General features: G+C 40.1%; 2 protein-coding genes across 8 annotated transcripts in view; one reads left to right on the top strand and one right to left on the bottom strand.

Annotated features, from left to right (window-relative positions):
- Positions 1-11,290, top strand: part of ABHD12B (abhydrolase domain containing 12B) — a 29,220-nt gene extending 17,930 nt beyond the window's left edge. For 3 of the 4 annotated variants that reach the window (XM_044917935.1, XM_021701350.2, XM_021701351.2), the window contains 4 exons: positions 7,586-7,668; positions 8,786-8,864; positions 9,504-9,622; positions 9,743-10,278. In XM_044917935.1, coding sequence (XP_044773870.1) covers positions 7,586-7,668; positions 8,786-8,864; positions 9,504-9,622; positions 9,743-9,770 — 309 coding nt within the window. In that variant the 3' untranslated portion in view covers positions 9,771-10,278. Of the gene's footprint in view, positions 1-7,585; positions 7,669-8,785; positions 8,865-9,503; positions 9,623-9,742; positions 10,279-11,148 lie in introns of those variants that run through there. The other variant, XR_002480959.2, reaches the window with a different exon arrangement.
- Positions 1-17,129, bottom strand: part of PYGL (glycogen phosphorylase L) — a 65,595-nt gene that overhangs the window by 14,967 nt on the left and 33,499 nt on the right. For 3 of the 4 annotated variants that reach the window (XM_021701347.1, XM_044917932.1, XM_044917933.1), the window contains 3 exons: positions 13,125-13,259; positions 12,366-12,432; positions 10,271-10,624 (listed from right to left, as the gene is read on the bottom strand). In XM_021701347.1, coding sequence (XP_021557022.1) covers positions 10,448-10,624; positions 12,366-12,432; positions 13,125-13,259 — 379 coding nt within the window. In that variant the 3' untranslated portion in view covers positions 10,271-10,447. Of the gene's footprint in view, positions 1-10,270; positions 10,625-12,365; positions 12,433-13,124; positions 13,260-17,129 lie in introns of those variants that run through there. The other variant, XM_021701348.1, reaches the window with a different exon arrangement.

The raw sequence follows: 17,129 nt of genomic DNA, 5'->3' as shown, positions 1-17,129 counted from the left end.
GTAATTTGAGATAATGAAACACTTTCAATTGGTTTTAGACAATTAAGTATTCATTTTAAGATAGCCACTAATTGAGCATCTATTATATTACTCTAAGTAATTACTAATAAATTCACTAACTTGTAGGAATAAATCAGGTACAATCCATGTACTTTTGTTCTAATTTTGAAATTTAACATAATAGGAAAATATATGACTTAACAAATAATTATGAACTGCACATCCATGTAACTAACATTTAAGTCCAGAAATTAGCATCACTAGCCCCCTAGAAGTCTCCTGCATGTCACTTCCCAATTCAATAAGCCTCACCTTAGATGTAATCCTTAGACTGAGTTTTATGGTAATCATATCCATGCTTTCCTTTATAGTGTTACCATCTATGTGTGCATCTCTAAGCAATATAATTTTGTTTTTGAACTTTATATAATTAGTAGAATTATATAGGATATATTCTATGTTTTTCAACCAACATATATTTGTGGGATTTTACACAAGAGGTATAGTTGTAGTTTGATCATTTTCATTGCTATATAGTATTTCATTGTATAAATATACAACAATTTATTGACCTATTGTTTATGGACATTTGAATTGCTTTCCATTTGGGGTAATTAATAACACTGCTGTTATGAATGCTCTTGAACATGTATCCTGCAAACATGGTACATATTTCACCGGAGTATACCCTAGGAATGGAACTGCTGCATAGTAAGATATGCATATGTTTAGCTTTAGTGATTAGAGTGCCTAACAGTTTTCCAAAGTGATTTAACCATTTTACTCTCCCACCTGTTGTGTATGAGAGTTCCAATTGCTTCACATCCTTACCCTCGTATGGATATCTCATTGTGGTTTCAATTTGTATTTCCCTTATGACTAATGAAGCTGGGCATTTTTTTCATGTTTATTAGTCATTTAGATATCTCTTGTGAGATACTTGTTCATGCTTTTGTCTTTTTTTATTTGTAGTTTTTCATAGGATGAGTCATTGGAAAACTATTTGTATTGCAAGTATATTCTCTCATTTTGCCTTTTACTCCCTTAATGATATCTTATGATGAAGAAATAGTCCTAGATTTAATGTGGGCCAGTTTATCAATTATTTTTTCATGGTTAATATTTTTAAGAAAAGTGTCCTGTTCAATAAAACTCTGGGTACCAAAGATTATGAAGATACCCTTCTATGCTATCTTATAGAAATGTTTTATCTTTTACATTTAGAGCTATAACCTACAGGTATGGATTTTTGTATGTAGGAGGTAGAAGTCCATATGGATATGCAGTTTTGGTCTAGTACCATTTACTAAACAAACCTTCCCTACCAATTCTGCAGTGCTAGTGTTTGAATATATCAGGGCTTAATGTATATGGGTCTGTTAGTAGATTCCCATTTCTTTCCCTTATCTATCTGTCCATTCTCATATGAATACTGCATCTCCTAATTACTATAGTTTTTTTTTTTTTAAAGAGACATTGAGGCTGAATGGAGGGAGGGGCAGAGGGAGAGGGAGCCAGAGAGAGAGAGAGAGAGAGAGAGAGAGAGAGAGAATCCCAAGTAGGCTCCACACTCAGTGTGCAGCCCAAAGCGGGGTTCCATCTCACTACCCAGAGATCACGACCTGAGCTGAAATCAAGAGTCAGATGCTCAACCGACTGAGCGACCCAGGCGCCCCTAATTACTATAGCTTTATAATATGTTTTTATATCTGTCTGTGTAAGTTCTTCAGCTTTGTTCTTCTTATTCAAGATTTGTCTTGACTATTCTTGATCTTTTGTATTTTGATGTATATTTTGGTATACACTCATCAATTTCTATAAAAAACTTCCCAGGATTTTGATTGGAATTGCATTAGGTCTATATATAATTTGGGGAAATTGATACCTTTTTAATATTGAATCTTCCAATTTATGAACATGGTATTTATAAGTTTATTTTGATTGATTGATTAAGGTTTTCTTAATTTTAGTTTTAGGTCAGGTTCCCTCTTTTTTTTTTTTTTTTTAAAGATTTTATTTATTTATTTGACAGAGAGAGAGGCACAGCGAGAGAGGGCACACAAGCAGGGGGAGTGGGAGAGGGAGAAGCAGGCTTCCCGCCGAGCAGGGAGCCTGATGTGGGGCTCAATCCCAGGACCCTGGGACCACGACCTGAGCCGAAGGCAGACGCCTAACGACTGAGCCACCCAGGCGCCCCTAGGTCAGGTTCTCCTATAAGCAGAGCCCATGGCAAGGACTTGATGTGCGTGATTTACTGAGAGAGTGCTCTAAAGGCAAAACCTGCAAGGTCATTTGAATGAGGGTTGTAGGATAGGGATGGGTAAAGAGCAGAACAAGATGTGACTTCTGGTGAAGTGCAGCTTTGGCCTAATCCACATGGGACTAAGCTTTGAGTCAACTGTAGGGGGGTGGTGGTTGTTTCTGCCATCTGCAGGGTTAGAGAATAGTTTGAGGGAGGGTGACATAACTTTGACGGCAATGGCTTCTGTTGTCCAAAGCTAAGGAGAAGGGGGACAGCCAACATTTACAGCAAGAATTTTATTAGTCTCTTCAAAGAACCAACTCAGACTTTGTTGATCTTCTATATTGAATGCTTTCTGTTTTATTATCTGTTCTTACCTTTATTATTCCCTTTCTTCTATTTGCTTTAGATTCAACTTATTATTTAAAAAATTTCTAGAGATGGTACTTGGATAATTTATTTTCAGTATTTCCTCTTTTCTAATTTATGCACAGAGGCATACTCTACAGAAGCCACTCTTCAGATGGATCACACAAGTTTTCAAATGCATTTTAATGATCATTTAGTTCAAAATATTTTATAATATTATGACTTCTTCGACCTATGGGTTATTTAAAAGTGTATTTTGTAATTTCTATACATTTGGGGATTTGATTATGTTTGCTATTGACTTCTAGCTTAATTCTACCATGATCTGAGATTTCTCTCTGTATGATTTCAGTTTTTTAAATTTGTTCAGACTTGCTTTATGTCCCAACATATGGTCAATTTTGGCATATGTTCCATATGCTTGGAATGAATATGTTCTGTTTTTGGTGCAGTGTTCTTATATATATCAATTAGGTAAAGATTGTTAATCATGCTGTTCAATTCTATATTTGCACTGATTTTTTGACTGGTTGTTTTATCAGTTACGCAGGGAAGAGTATTAAAATACCTTGCCATGATTGTGGAGTTGTTTATTTCTATCCTAGTTCTGTCAATTTTTGCTTTAGCTTTTTTGAGCATATGTTATACATGTGTAAAGCATACATTGAATAATAATGTAATTTTATATCTTCCATGTAAATTGATCCTTTTTTCATTATGAAATATCTTTTGATTAATAATGCTTCTTGACTTAAAGTCAGCTTTGTACCTGATATTAATATATCTTTGTTTTGAATAGTGTTTGCATAATATATAATTTTCTATCCTTTGACTCTAAACTTTTCTGAATTCTTGTATTTAATGCATATCTCTTGTCAGCAGCATATAGTAGGGTTTTGTTTTTGTTTCCAACAAGCTTTCTCTATTAATTGCAGTAGTCTATTTAACTTAATGAAATTATGATATATTTAGGTTTAAATCTACTTTCTTTTTTCTTTTCTATTTGTGTCATCTGTTTCTATTTGTGTTCCTTTGCCTCTACTTTTTGCTTTCTCCTGACTTGCAAGTTGTGTCTCAAGGCGAACAGTGGCCTCGAATGTCACTTTCACCTCTCTGACATTCCTTTCTCTCGGGGATCTAGACCATTCAAGATGCCTTGGCAAGTCTCTGACACCTTCACAGAAAGGTTTTTAAAATATTTTTTTCCAAAAAAAAAAAAAATATATATATATATATACACACATATATTTTTTCCAGCTTTTCTAGTTGTCTTGGGCAAAAGGTTTGGTTTGTAATGATTCTTCTATTATTAAAAGTGGGGAATCTTCCAATATTTTTAAGTTTGGAATTTAATTTAAAATGTCATGAAATCTCAGTTTAATAGGTACCTTTATGGTTTAGAAGTAGAGGAGTCCTGTATTATCACCCTGTCTTTAAGAACCATAGCTCTGGTGTCAGACTTCCTGGGTTTGATTTCCAGGGCTGTCACTTATCAGCTGTATAACCTCAGATTAATTGCTTTTAATGCTCTAATCGCCTCATCTATAAAATGGGGGTAATAAATAATCTATTCCAGATTACTGTGATAACTAAATATATTAGTATATGAAAAGCATCTATAATAGCGCCTGGGACAGAGTAAGCACTGAATGGCCATTAACTCTTTTTATTACCAGTGGAGTGCCATAACCCTGAATGTTCCTGTTAAATAAGGAAGTGTAGGTGGTGTGAGACATACAAATATATTGAAAGGCATGGGTCCTTACTCTCAAGAAGCTTCCTGTCCAGTTGAAGAGATAGGAAATTAATGGTGGATATAAAGTAATGGCAGGGATTTCCATTAAGTCACTTTGGAATCAATTTCATTACTCAAAATAGGAAGGTAGCATGACACAGTGGAAAAAAGAGCATGGGCTATGGAGCCAGACAGATTTGGGTTCAAATTTGGCTTCTGCCACTAACCACTTATGATCTTAGAATACTATTTCCCTTCTCTGAGTTTTCCCATTTTTAAATAATGGGGTTGATACTGCCTACTGCCTAGGGTTGTTGAGAAGATTAGATTAAGTAAGATAATCATTGCAAAGTACCCAGCAGCTAGCGGGGACTCAACAAATACATGTTCCCTTTTCCCACTTTTTCTGTTGCTAAGCAGACTAAGGTAAGTGCTAGGGTAGGACCCAGAACAGTAATTTCAGGGTAGGAAGAATTCAGGGAAGAGAAAGGTCTTGTGCATAAGTATGGTCAGTGAAGACTTACAGAGAGATAGGATCTAAGCTCCTTTCTTGAAGGTAAGGGAGAGCAATTAGGAAACATAGAGAGGAGGCACAGTATGAGCCAAGGCACATGGCTGGAGTGGGGCAACTATGTGCTATAAAATACCTGAGAGTCATACAAGGCTTCCATGAAAGATCTTGCACACTCATCATCCTTTTAAATCCTCGTAACAACTCTCTGAGTTTGGCATCATTGCCTCCACTTAGAGCTGAGGGGAATGGCGGCTCAGAGGCTTGCCCAATTGTCACACACCCTATAAGAAGAGGAAATGGGACTCAATCCTACATCTTCTAACTCTAGGCAGATGGATTGGAGGTGTGCAGCCTTTGGAATGAAAGACTGTGGCCAGATGTGGATGGGCTTGCAGCCAGGATGGGAGTTTCTTACTTTGTTTTTAAGTAGCTTGTGTGGTACTATGGAAGCTTTGTGACGGTACATTTCACATAACTAGTCTTTAAGGAATACTTATTTGATGGCATTCCAGAAGAGAGGAGGCAGGAAGACCAATTAGGAGCCCATCGCTGTGGTCTGGGCTGGAGGGGATGGTATGACCTGAGTCTCAAGGGGCACCTCTGGCTGATGAGGAATAATGGGGGTAGATTGACTTGGGCCTGCTTTCTTCTTACTCCTTTGGAATTTGAGATGAATTGTTGAAGGGCTTCTCTTATTGAATTTTCTTCAGAGGAGCCCTGATTCCAGGGGTGGCAGAATCAGGAGACAAAGACAAAAGAAAACAAAACAAGGAATCTTGCCCTTAGTTATGGGTAAGAGAAGGAAAAAGGAAAAGGGGCAGGAGAGGCAGTATTAGGATCTCCAGACTGCACCTGAATGCAAAGCATCTGCCACGAGACCATGCAAAAAATGCAAGCCAGACAAACTCCCATGAAAACGTGAAAGCATCCTGGAAACAGTAGGCCTATGCCAAAATTGTGAAGCGGACATTTGTCTTTCCTGGACCCAGCCTCCCTGTTCTTTGCTAATTTCCCTACAGTGACATGAACTACTTTTTGAAAGCAGGAAAACAAATTTTTAAGTTCATTCTATTTAGAAAGATACTATTCTCTGTATTACTACAGTTCATAGTGGAAGACTACAACAAATGATGTATTATAGCAGCTGACTCTAATTTCTCCATATCATAAAGGGGCAGTGATACGTATAACCTAAAAACTGCTTCTACAACGAATAGAATTCTTTTCTTTCTAAACTGGCCCCAGCCTACCTGTGCTGTACCCAATTCCTTCCTTTGGCAATGTTCCATTTATTATGTAGCACTTTCCTCCCCACTCCCCTCTCAGGCACAACGGAGGAATACATATAATACTTTTCTGGTCTTTTCTCTTAGCAAATCTATTCCAAGGAATAAAATCCGAATGAAATTTAAGTCACACTAAGATGAACATGACAGATAATAGCTAATAGTGTATGTCAGGGATATTTGCACAGGAGATCCATTCCATCTTTAGTTAAGTCTTTATTCAAGTGTCTGTTAGGTACTGGGAACTTTCCTAGGTTCTGGGAATACTACAGGGAATAAAAAAGTTGTGGCCTGACTTCCTGTGAAGTGTATATACTTCCTGGGAAGACAGGCAGGAGATGAGTACACAATAAGCTGATTTTCAGGAGTGAGAAGTGCTGTGTGTGATAGGGAGTGACTGTCGGGTGTTGGGGGGGTCGGTAGGGAAAGCTTCCTCGAAGAGCTATCATCTGAGCTGAGACTTGCATGACAAGAAGCTGTCATGGGAAAATCTGGAGGTCTTGAGCTGAGGGAAAAGAAAGGCGAGGGCTCCAAAGTAGGTTTGAGCCTGATGTGTTCCAGGAGAAGGCAGCAGGGTGGACAGGGCTGGGCTCAGTGAGAGGACAGACAGGCAACAGCCAGATTCTGTGGGGCCTCAAAGGCCAAGGTGGTGCAAAAAGGATGAAAGAAGAAACAAATCACACATAATCCCCACCACCCAGAGATAATCACTGTTAACATTTTGTTGTTTTTGCTTCCTATCTTTCTTTAAAATACAAATAGCACCACTAACTCTTTTTCTTCACACTTGTGTAAAGGAGCAGTGATATGCATAATCTAAAAATTGCTTCTACAGTGAACATAATTAACTGGTCTAGTCACTGAACAGAATATTCTGATTAGTCAAAAATTTGATGCCAAGGGGCGCCTGGGTGGCTCAGTTGGTTAAGCGACTGCCTTCGGCTCAGGTCATGATCCCAGGGTCCTGGGATCGAGTCCCGCATCAGGCTCCCTGCTCTGCGGGAAGCCTGCTTCTCCCTCTCTCACTCCCCCTGCTTGTGTTCCCTCTCTCGCTGTGTCTCTCTCTGTCAAATAAATAAATTTAAAAAAAAAAAAAAAAAAAAAAAAAAAAAAAATTTGATGCCAAAATATGGAAAGAGCCCAAATGTCCATCAACTGATGAATGAACGAAGAAGTGTGTGTGTGTGTGTGTGTGTGTGTGTATGGCTGAGTAATATTCCATTGTATATATATACCACCTTTTCTTTCTTCCTTTTTGTATTTTCCAATTTCCCTACAATGACATGACTTACTTTTAAAATCATGAGATTTGTTCTTTAAAAAGTTTATTATATGTAGAAAGTTGCTACTCTCTACATTAGTATAGTTCATGTAGGAAAACATAACAAATGACAGACATAGGCCATGTTTTAATTTTTTTTTTCTTTTTTAAAAAATAGATTTACCGGAAACTTCCAGCATTTTTACGTGCGCTTATGGATGCCCTGAGAAAAGACAAAATAGTCTTCCCTAATGATGAAAAGTAAGCTAATGATGAAAAGATGTCCATTATTATGCTATCTATGCCATTCTGGAGGGTAGCTATCATGTGACATACTGAACGGGTAGATGAGAATTCTTAGATGGGTACCAAACTTTGAGGTAATGTGTCCACAAATTTTTATTGTTTGATATTTTCCTCATGTCTAATTTGAAAACTTCACTAATTCAATACTTTCTCTGAAGTCATAAAGGGAGTTGTAGACTTAGGGTTTACAGGATCTTTTAAAGGTGCTCTGAGAAGGTCTAGCCTAATGTTCCTTGGGGATCCCTGACTTCTAGGCCTTATTCCCCATGTAACCAAAACCCACCCACCATTCAGCCTATTGACCCAACAGCAAGTCCAATGACCAGAATTTGGCAAGTTAGCCTCTCGCAGCTGGAGAATTTAAGAGTTCCTCCAATGGGCGGATGTTATCAGTACTTTATGTCGACACACTTGAGGGATCTAACCTTCTCAGGAGCAACAGTGAGTCATTGTGACAGGGTGGATGGGTATCAGAATTTAGGAAGTATTGTTTGAGAAAGTTATTAGAATAAGGAACAAGTCTTCTTCATGCTGTAGCCTCTCTGAATTACCAAGCTAGGAGGTTGACCAGGAAGCTGATTAAACCTCTTAATCGTGTGTCCATCTATACATTTATGGGGAAAAGTAAATACATTGCTACAAAGAGTTCTCTTTAGTCCTATGGTAGTTCTTGTTATTTTTGAATTTTGAGTTGTTTCTTTTATATAGTCTTTTAGTTAAAATATCCCAGATATTATGAAATAAGGTAGAATAAGGGAAAAGATAAGGTTCTTTAAACTGTACAAATTCAGTATTTTTTCTTAATTATTTAAAAAAAATCATACAGAGATAAATTAATTAAATACCTAATTAAATTGTGTGAGTAAATAGAAGAGAGAGAATCTTGCCTGGAAGGGAAAACAGTGACTATATGAAGTTTATTACATATGAAGTTGTCATTCCTGGGAAGGAAGGGAAGAGAGATCTTGTATTTTGAGGCAAATCTCATGTTTTGCTAAAGCTTTAACTTAGAAGAAGAGAAATCCCAACATATAATTTTTGAACTGAATGCTTTTCTTCTACTTGTCCCTAGTGTTAAATTCCTGTCTTCTGCCCTTCTCATCATACACGGTGAGGACGATAGCACGGTGCCTTTGGAGTTTGGAAAAAAGGTAAACTAAGAGCTCAGTGCTGACTGAAACATACCCTACTTCCATCACCATTTTCTCGTCTAGCCAGACTTTGAGATTAGAGCCTACAGGAGGGTCTCTGACGTTATAAGGGTTCTCTATGTCCCCAAATAGCCATGCTGCCTGGTGTACACAGTATGCATCAGTGTCCTATGCTGTGTAGCCCAAACGAGTGTTTGTGGTGGATCCTGGTTCCTCGTCGGCAAGTGTACGTGTGGATCTGCAAGTATAGAGAAGATCCCAGGCTGCTGGGGGAATCTCCATGTAGTCTCTCCCAGAGCGGCTCCAAAAATGGGATGCAGTTTATTTTCTTTTAGACAAATACAGTGGGTCCATCGCAGTTCCTGTCCCCTTGCAGGGAGGGTGTTGGCAGGAGAAGGATGAAGTTCTGTCAGCGTTCTGTGTTAGCTGTGCAGTTTTTAGTTCCTTAGTTGTAGAGACAGCCTACACCGGGGGGGGGGGGGGGGGGGGTGGGAATGGGTGGTAGGGAGTCCCTTATCTCTGACTTAATGGGACTCACTCCCCAAGTTGACTGTTTCTGTACCGTTTAGGAAAATTAAACTAGAAAAACACCACCTTTGATGGTCAGCCTTTGAGTCTCGGTCTTTTTGTCCCGCACAGCTCTATGAAATTGCACACAATGCGTATAGGAACAAAGAGAGGGTCAAGATGGTGACCTTTCCCCCTGGTTTCCAACACAACTTCCTCTGTAGAAGCCCTACACTAATAAACACTGTGAGGTAAGAGTTGCTTTGCTAAATGTGATTATCCTTCTCTTAAAGGCAATTAGGGCTGCTCTGGCTTACTTAGACTGGGAAGTGGAAAAAGCATGTGAGCTGACCTAGGTCCTTTTTTTGCAGAGATTTCCTGAGCGAGCAGTGGGCATGAGGTCTGAGAGTAACAGAAATCTGCAGTGAAGACTTGGTCCAGACACCACCCATGATGCATATTTTTCATGTAAAATCGTACTGGGCTGCTGGGATGAGCTGAAGTCACTGACATTTCTACAATTCACTTGCCATTTTAGTAAGGGAAAGCAGGGATGTTGGGCATTATTGAAAGTTGTCATTTAGCTTGTCATAGTCTACTTTGTGGAACAAACTGAAACCTCATTGTAGAGTATCAGAATTTGGTAAAATTTGGATCCCATCTAAAAATGTGTGGTTACCAAACATGCTGGGGATATCTGTGAATAAGGTCGTCTTTGGTTGGGACTTAACAGTATAAGAAAGGTACTCTAATGTAGTTAAGTAATTTGTGTTTTAGTTTAGTTAATTTAAATGGCATTAAAAAGTTCCCAGTATTTTCTAGCTTTTTGAATAGCCCGGGAGAAAGTCCTAGCATGCTACTCAATCTGCCATCAAATAACAAGTTTTGGCACTCATGTAGCCCTTGTAAATTGGCACTTTATTTTTAGCCCTAATACCGTCATACACTTTCCCTCCTAATTCCCAGAAATTCTTAACTAGATTATTAGCTAACAAAACAAAACAAAATCAAAGAATGTTGTGAAAGTTTTTAAATCCAGTAAGAAGTTATTTTTTTTTCTAGAGACATTTTACAACTTACTTTCCATTGGCTTTGTTCACCCCATTGCTAGATTCATTGGATAGGGAAATCTTGAGATCTGAAGGCTCCATGTTCCAGATGTCCCTGGCATATTCCTTAATTGTTCGGTCACTAGAGAATTTCCCTGCAGCAGCTATATTTTTGAGTACCATTGTGTTCCAGGCCTTTGGATTCTGTAAAGAACACACATATATATGGCCCATGGCCTGAGTGCCCATCGAACTTTATGACAAATGCTAGGCCAAGCATATCCAAGCACATTTGAAGGGGAAAAATGACAGGAGTAAGTTGTAGTGAATCAAATACATTTGTTTCACAGCTGAGAGCTAGATAGGGCAGATCATGCTTTTCTCCTGTTTAGAGTATATTTCTCTTAAGAACGAAAAAAAAAAGTATTTTTCATTTTAAGAGAAACCATGGATGTAAATTCCCTAATTGGTAATTGTTGCTATGGTTACAATATTTTGGCATGCAAGCCATATTTCCCATGCTTTATTTTTTATTTCACACCCCTTTAAATTAGAGAGGAAGGAAGGGACTAACATTCATTGTCTGCTAGATGCTGTGTCAAGAGATTTAACCTGTGGCTTAGATCATAGTTTGAAAAACACTACTCTAGAATGTTAGCTGCTGTGCAGGGCAACAATGTAACGGGACAATTTATTGACCTACTTCTCCTTTCTTGTTCTTTCTGAAGGTAGATGCCCCAGTTGATTTACACTGAATCCCAAATACTCTATTGGGGTTTCAAAACAGGATCAAGTAAGGCCTTATCCTTAATAAAATATATTCTATACAAATTTTATAATTTTTATGTAAAATAATGTAAGAAGCTATTTATTTTATACCCTCATGATTTTATAAAGAACTCTAAAAGTTCCTTAAAAATGACCAGAACACGAGAACCTGGATGGCATAGTCGGTTAAGTGTCTGACTCTTGGTTTTGGCTCAGTCATGATCTCAGGGTTGGGAGATCGAGCCCTGCATCTGGCTCTGCGCTCAGCTCCTTGGAGTCTGCTTCAGTTTCTCTTCCCCCTCTCCCTCTGCCCCACCCCCCCCGCCCCTGCTCTCTCTCACTCAAAAAATGAAATAAATCTTAAAAAAAAGAAAAAGACCAGAACATTACTCAAAGCCATCAGCAATGCATTATAAACACTTAAAAGAAAAGCCAAAACTATGATTATTCCATAAGATACTGCAACACAGAGTCTAAAATTTGTTTATTCGGACATTGAAAACTTGCTAAATAAGAGGAAAATAAAAGCTTCCTTTTCTTCACTTTCTGTGACTATTTAAATGGATAATGAATAGACTTCCCAACATGCTTCTAAGCCCAAAAATACGATAATTGTTATGAGTAAAAACTGCAATTAGCACTAATGAACAAGAAAGACTGAACCAAATGCTGGGCTTTGAGACGGGCATCTTTGGATTTGGGCCATAACATTAGCAAAAGAGACCCATTGTGCAAAACTGGCATTCACATTTGTCCTTGCCCTTGTCATATTTTCCTTTCCTGCTCTATTTATATTTCTTTTCCTCTTAGCCATTCTACACACAAATACAAGTGGAGATCAAGAGGAAAGAGCTAGAGTTGACCATTTTCTTTTGTCTTTGAGTTTTGAACTTTGAACTTTGAGTTCTTGGAGGCAGGTAGTGAGCCACTCAGCTTAATTTGAGTACTGCCCCTCCTTGCTAATGGCCATTAACTTTAATTTACTCTGGCCTATACATTTTTGGGGGACTGGATATGCTTCTATTAGAAGATAAGGTCTGAATATCCTAGATAGTTGCCTCATTTCTCTTTTTGGATTGATCAATGGGGCCGTTATTTAGATTTAATAAAAAGAAACAAAAATTTTAATTAACCATAGTAAACTGGTTTCTTTTATAGGTCTTGGCAGTGTACTCACCATGTACAGCTGGCTGGCTTTTTCTTGACACTTGACATAGGCTTCATAGTCTGCAAAGACTTTAAACCTGTTTTTTGTGATTGGAAGGGAAAAACAAAACAAGAAAAATCTTCATTAAAATATGTGTGCTAAGATTCCACTTAAAATTATCTTTTGCTTTTTTTTAAAGATTTATTTATTTGGGGGAGAGAGAGAGAGAGAAAGAGAGAGCACACACACATGAGCAGGGGGAGGGGCAGAGGGGGAGGAAGAGGGAAAGGGAGAGAATACAAGCAGGCTCTACGCTGAGCGGGGAGCCAAATGTGAGGCTTGATTTCATGACCCTGAGACCATGACCTGAACCAAAACCAAGAGTTGGATGCTTAACCGACTGAGCCACCCAGGTGCACCACCCCCTTGACAAATTCTCTTTAGCATAACACCAGGCATGGCTGGTTTACCAAACTTACATTTCTATTCACAAGAATTTTAACCAGCTCTCAACCTTTATATTGGTTCTTCCCACATGTAAGAATGTCAGCATATGGATGTTATCTGAAAACTGGGTATACCAGTGGAAAGAGAAAAAGAATCCTAGATCTGTGGGTCTTGTTCTTAAACCTTCCTGCATAGTTAGTAGAGAATATCTAATTTTTCAAGTGTAGGGTAGCTTTTCAGATCACAGATCTATGCTAATTACACAGATGTGTTGTAGTTGGTTTAGATGTTCTTGTCCCCTTTTCATGGCCCAAATAGCACGATCGTCTTGTGGGAACTCACCTGTCGTTATAAAATAGCATGTTGACTAAGTCTTTGAAGAGGTCGGGCTGCTTGGGAGAGAAGAAGCCATTGTCAATTTGGTCAATGGCCAGCTTCAGCTCTGGAAGTGCCTCGTAATATTCTTTTGCCTCATACCTGTGGGGTGAGAGTGGGGGTGATAAGAAAAAGGTTCCGTTAGTGTGTGTGATTAACATTACACTAGACAGGTGACTTCCAGGGAAAATGGCAGAGTAGGAGGACCCTAAGCTCCCCTTGTCCCACAGATACAGCTAGATAACACCCACAGAGGTGTAAATAACCGAGACAACAACCTGAAGACGGACAGAACAAACTTTCCATAGCTAAATGTGGAGAAGAAGTCACATCAAAGAGGGTGGGAAGAACGGAGACGTGGTTGGGAGTTAAATGGACCCATGGGACTGTCCTCAGGAGGGAGGGATGCCGTGGGCATGAAGAGGGTAGAGAAACAGACTCTTACACTGGGGAGCCCACATGGGGAAGATGAATCCCCAGAACATTTGGCTTTGAAAACCAGAGGGGCTGAATTTTGTGAGTTTTTACCATCAGTGGGGCTTACCACCTGGGACTTTAAAAATCAGCAGGCTTCGCTCTGGGAGAGCGGGGACAGCTACAGGAAGCCGAGTCCCTGCCCTTAAAGGGACAGCACAGCAAGCAGCCCCGAGATACAGTATAGAAAAACACCTGGGGTATACTGGAGGGAGATTTGTTTACTAACGCAGAACATATGCTAGAGGGACAGGGATCGGGATCTTTAGGCGACTTCTCCAGGAACAAAGGAGCTGCTGGGCACTATTTCCCTTCCCTGCCCCCCAGCCTAGCCACCCGGACCCCTGTGGGAACAGTGCTGTGGCAGCACTGGCCGCCTGACTTGCTAACAGTGCGCCCAGCCCCCAGCTTCCTCTGCAGATCTGCCCTGCCAGTCAGGCCTCTGCTCCAGGCCCCCTCCCACAGCGACCTGGGCAAACCTCGCTGGCACTGCCCACCCTGCCCCCGAGTTCTCCCATGCTCCTGCCCCCTACAATGCGCTCTTGGCCGGAGCCCATCCAAAGTGGGGCCGCGAGCCTAGCTGTGTGCAAGCAGCCCCCACACGGGCCAGCACCACTCCAAAGTGACTCCTGCCCCGGGGAGGGGAGAAGACAACCACACGCAACAATCAGATTGCAGCCAGACTGCAGCCCCAGCAGTGGGCTGAGCGCAGACAGCTGGTCTGCCTCCAAGCACTGCCCGCCCATGAAAGCTTCTCAGGGGAGGACAGAGTCACACTTTGGTGTCATTGCACCTCTGGCAAATGCCTGATCCGACTCTGCTCAAGCCCGAGGTGGCCCCAGCCTGGCTCACTAACAACACAAGGACCAAACCGTGCCTACAACAGGCAAAGAGAGCCACTGCCACAACTGGATTGAAGGAAAAAGTGGCTCAGCTGCAACAGCAGGGTGTGTGCAATATGCATAGAGGACAGCCCTGAAGCACGAGGTTCTGGTGAACAGGGCACACTGCACTGCAGGGCACTACCGGACTCTTCTTCATGAGGCCACTACTTTCAAGAGCAGGAGACTTAGCCGACTTTCCCAACACATAGAAACAGACACAGAAAGTTAGGCAAAATGAGGGACAGAGGAAATGTCCCAAATGAAAGGACAGGACAAAATCACAGCAAGAGCCCTAAATAAAATGCAGATAAGTAATATGCCTGATAGAGATTTTACAGTAATGGTCTTAAGAGTGATTAAGAGAAAAGTGTGCAGGACTTCAATGAGATCCTTAACAAATGGAGAGAAAACATAAAAATGAACCAGAGATGAAGAACTTAATAAATGAAATTAAAAATGCACTAGATAGAATAAATAATAGACTAGAAGAAGCAGAAGACAGGATTAGCTACCTAGAGGACGGAGTAATGTAAAGTAATTGTGTTGGGCAGGAGAGAGAAAATATAGTAATAAAAAATGAAAATAGACTTAGGGAATTCAGCAACACCACCAAGTGTAATAACATTCATATTATAGGGATCCCAGAAGGAGAAGAGTAAGAAAAGGAGGCAGAAATTTTTTTTGAAGAAATAATAGCTGAAAACTTCCCAAATCTGGTAAAGGAAATAGAAATCCAGATCTAGGATTCACAGAGAGCCCCCAACAAAATCAATATAAGGAGGTCCACCGCAAGACACACGGTAATTAAAATGGCAAAAAGTAGTGATAAAGAGAGAATTTTAAAAGCAGCAAGAGAAAAGAAAAGTTATATACAAGGGAAACCCCATAAGGCCGTGAGCTGATTTTTCACTGATTTTGCAGGCCAGAAGGGAGTGGCATGATATATTCAAAGTGCTGAAAGAAAAAACATGCAGCCAAGAATACTCTGTTATTCATTATAGAAGGAGAGAGAGTTTTTCCAGACAAACAAAATTTAAAGGAATTCGTGACCACTAAATTCGTGACTACAAGAAATGTTAAAAAGGGAGTGCCTGGGTGGCTCAGTCATTAAGCGTCTGCCTTCAGCTCAGGTCATGGTCCCAGGGTCCTGGGATTGAGCCCCCCATCGGGCTCCCGGCTCAGCGGGGAGCCTGCTTCTCCCTCTGACCCTCTCCCCTCTCATGCTGTTTCTCTCTCTCTCAAATAAATAAATAAATAAAATCTTAAAAAAAATGTTAAAAAGGATTCTTCAAGTGGAAAGGAAAGATCATAAGTAGGAGTAAGAAAAGTAGGAAGCGCAAAAGCAGTGAAAATAAGTATATCTATAAAAATCAGTCAAAGGGGGCCACCTGCGTGGCTCAGTTGGTTAAGCATCTGCCTTTGGCTCAGATCATGATCCTGGGGTCCTAGGATTGAGCTCCGTGTCGGGCTGTCTGCTCAGTGGGGAGCCTGCTTCTCCCTCTCCCTCTGCCCCTCTCCCCTGCTCATGCTCTCTCTCGCTCTCAAATAAATAAAATCTTAAAAAAAAAAAAATGAGTCAAGGGATCCACAAAATGAAAGGATGTAAAGTATGATACCATATGCCTAAAATGTGGGGTGGGGGGGTGGAGTAAAGAATGGTTTCAAACTTAAGCGACCATCAACCTAATAGAGACTGCTATATGCTTAAGATGTTATATACAAACCTAATGATAATCACGAATCAAAAACCAGTAATAGATATGCAAAAATAAAGAAAAAGGAATCCAGTGTATCACTAAAGAAAGCCAGCAAACCATGAGAGAAGAGAACAAGGAACAGAGAAGAACTATAAAAACAACCATAAAACAAGCAGCAAAATGGCAATACGTACATACCTATCAATAATTATTTTGAATGTAAATGGACTAAATGTTCAAATCAAAAGACATAGGGTGATGGAATGGATAAAAAAGTAAGACTTACCTATATGCTACCTACAAGAGACACACTTTGGACATAAAGACACATGCACACTGAAAGTGAAATGGAGGGGTGTCTGGGTGGTTCAGTCACTTAAGTGTTTGCCTTGGGCTCAGGTCATGGTCTCAGGGTCCTGGGATCAAGCCCCATGTCCAGCTCCCTGCTCAGGGGGGAGCCTGCTTCTCCCTCTCCACCCCCCACCCCCCCGCTCATGTTCTCTCTCTTTTTCAAAGAAATAAATAAAATCTTAAAAAAAAAAAAAAAGTCAAGAGATGGAAAAGCATTTATCATGCAAATGGAAGTAAAAAGGCAGGTGGCAGTACTGATATTGGACAAAATGGACTTTAAAACAAAGTCTGTAAAAAGAGACAAAGAGGGGCGCCTGGGTGGCTCAGTCGTTAAGCATCTGCCTTCAGCTCAGGTCATGATCCCAGGATCCTGGGATTGAGCCCCACATCGGGCTCCCTGCTCCGCGGGAAGCCTGTTTCTCCCTCTCCCCCTGCTTGTAATCCTGCTCTCACTGTGTCTCTCTCTGTCAAATAAATAAATAAAATCTTAAAAAAAAAAAAAAAAAAAGAGAGAGGCTATATAATCAACGGAACAATCCAGAGAAGATATAACAATTCTAAATATT

This window comes from Neomonachus schauinslandi, chromosome 9 (genome assembly GCF_002201575.2).
Source record: "Neomonachus schauinslandi chromosome 9, ASM220157v2, whole genome shotgun sequence".
NCBI lineage: Eukaryota > Metazoa > Chordata > Mammalia > Carnivora > Phocidae > Neomonachus > Neomonachus schauinslandi.
This window is presented reverse-complemented; position numbering and strand designations above follow the sequence as displayed.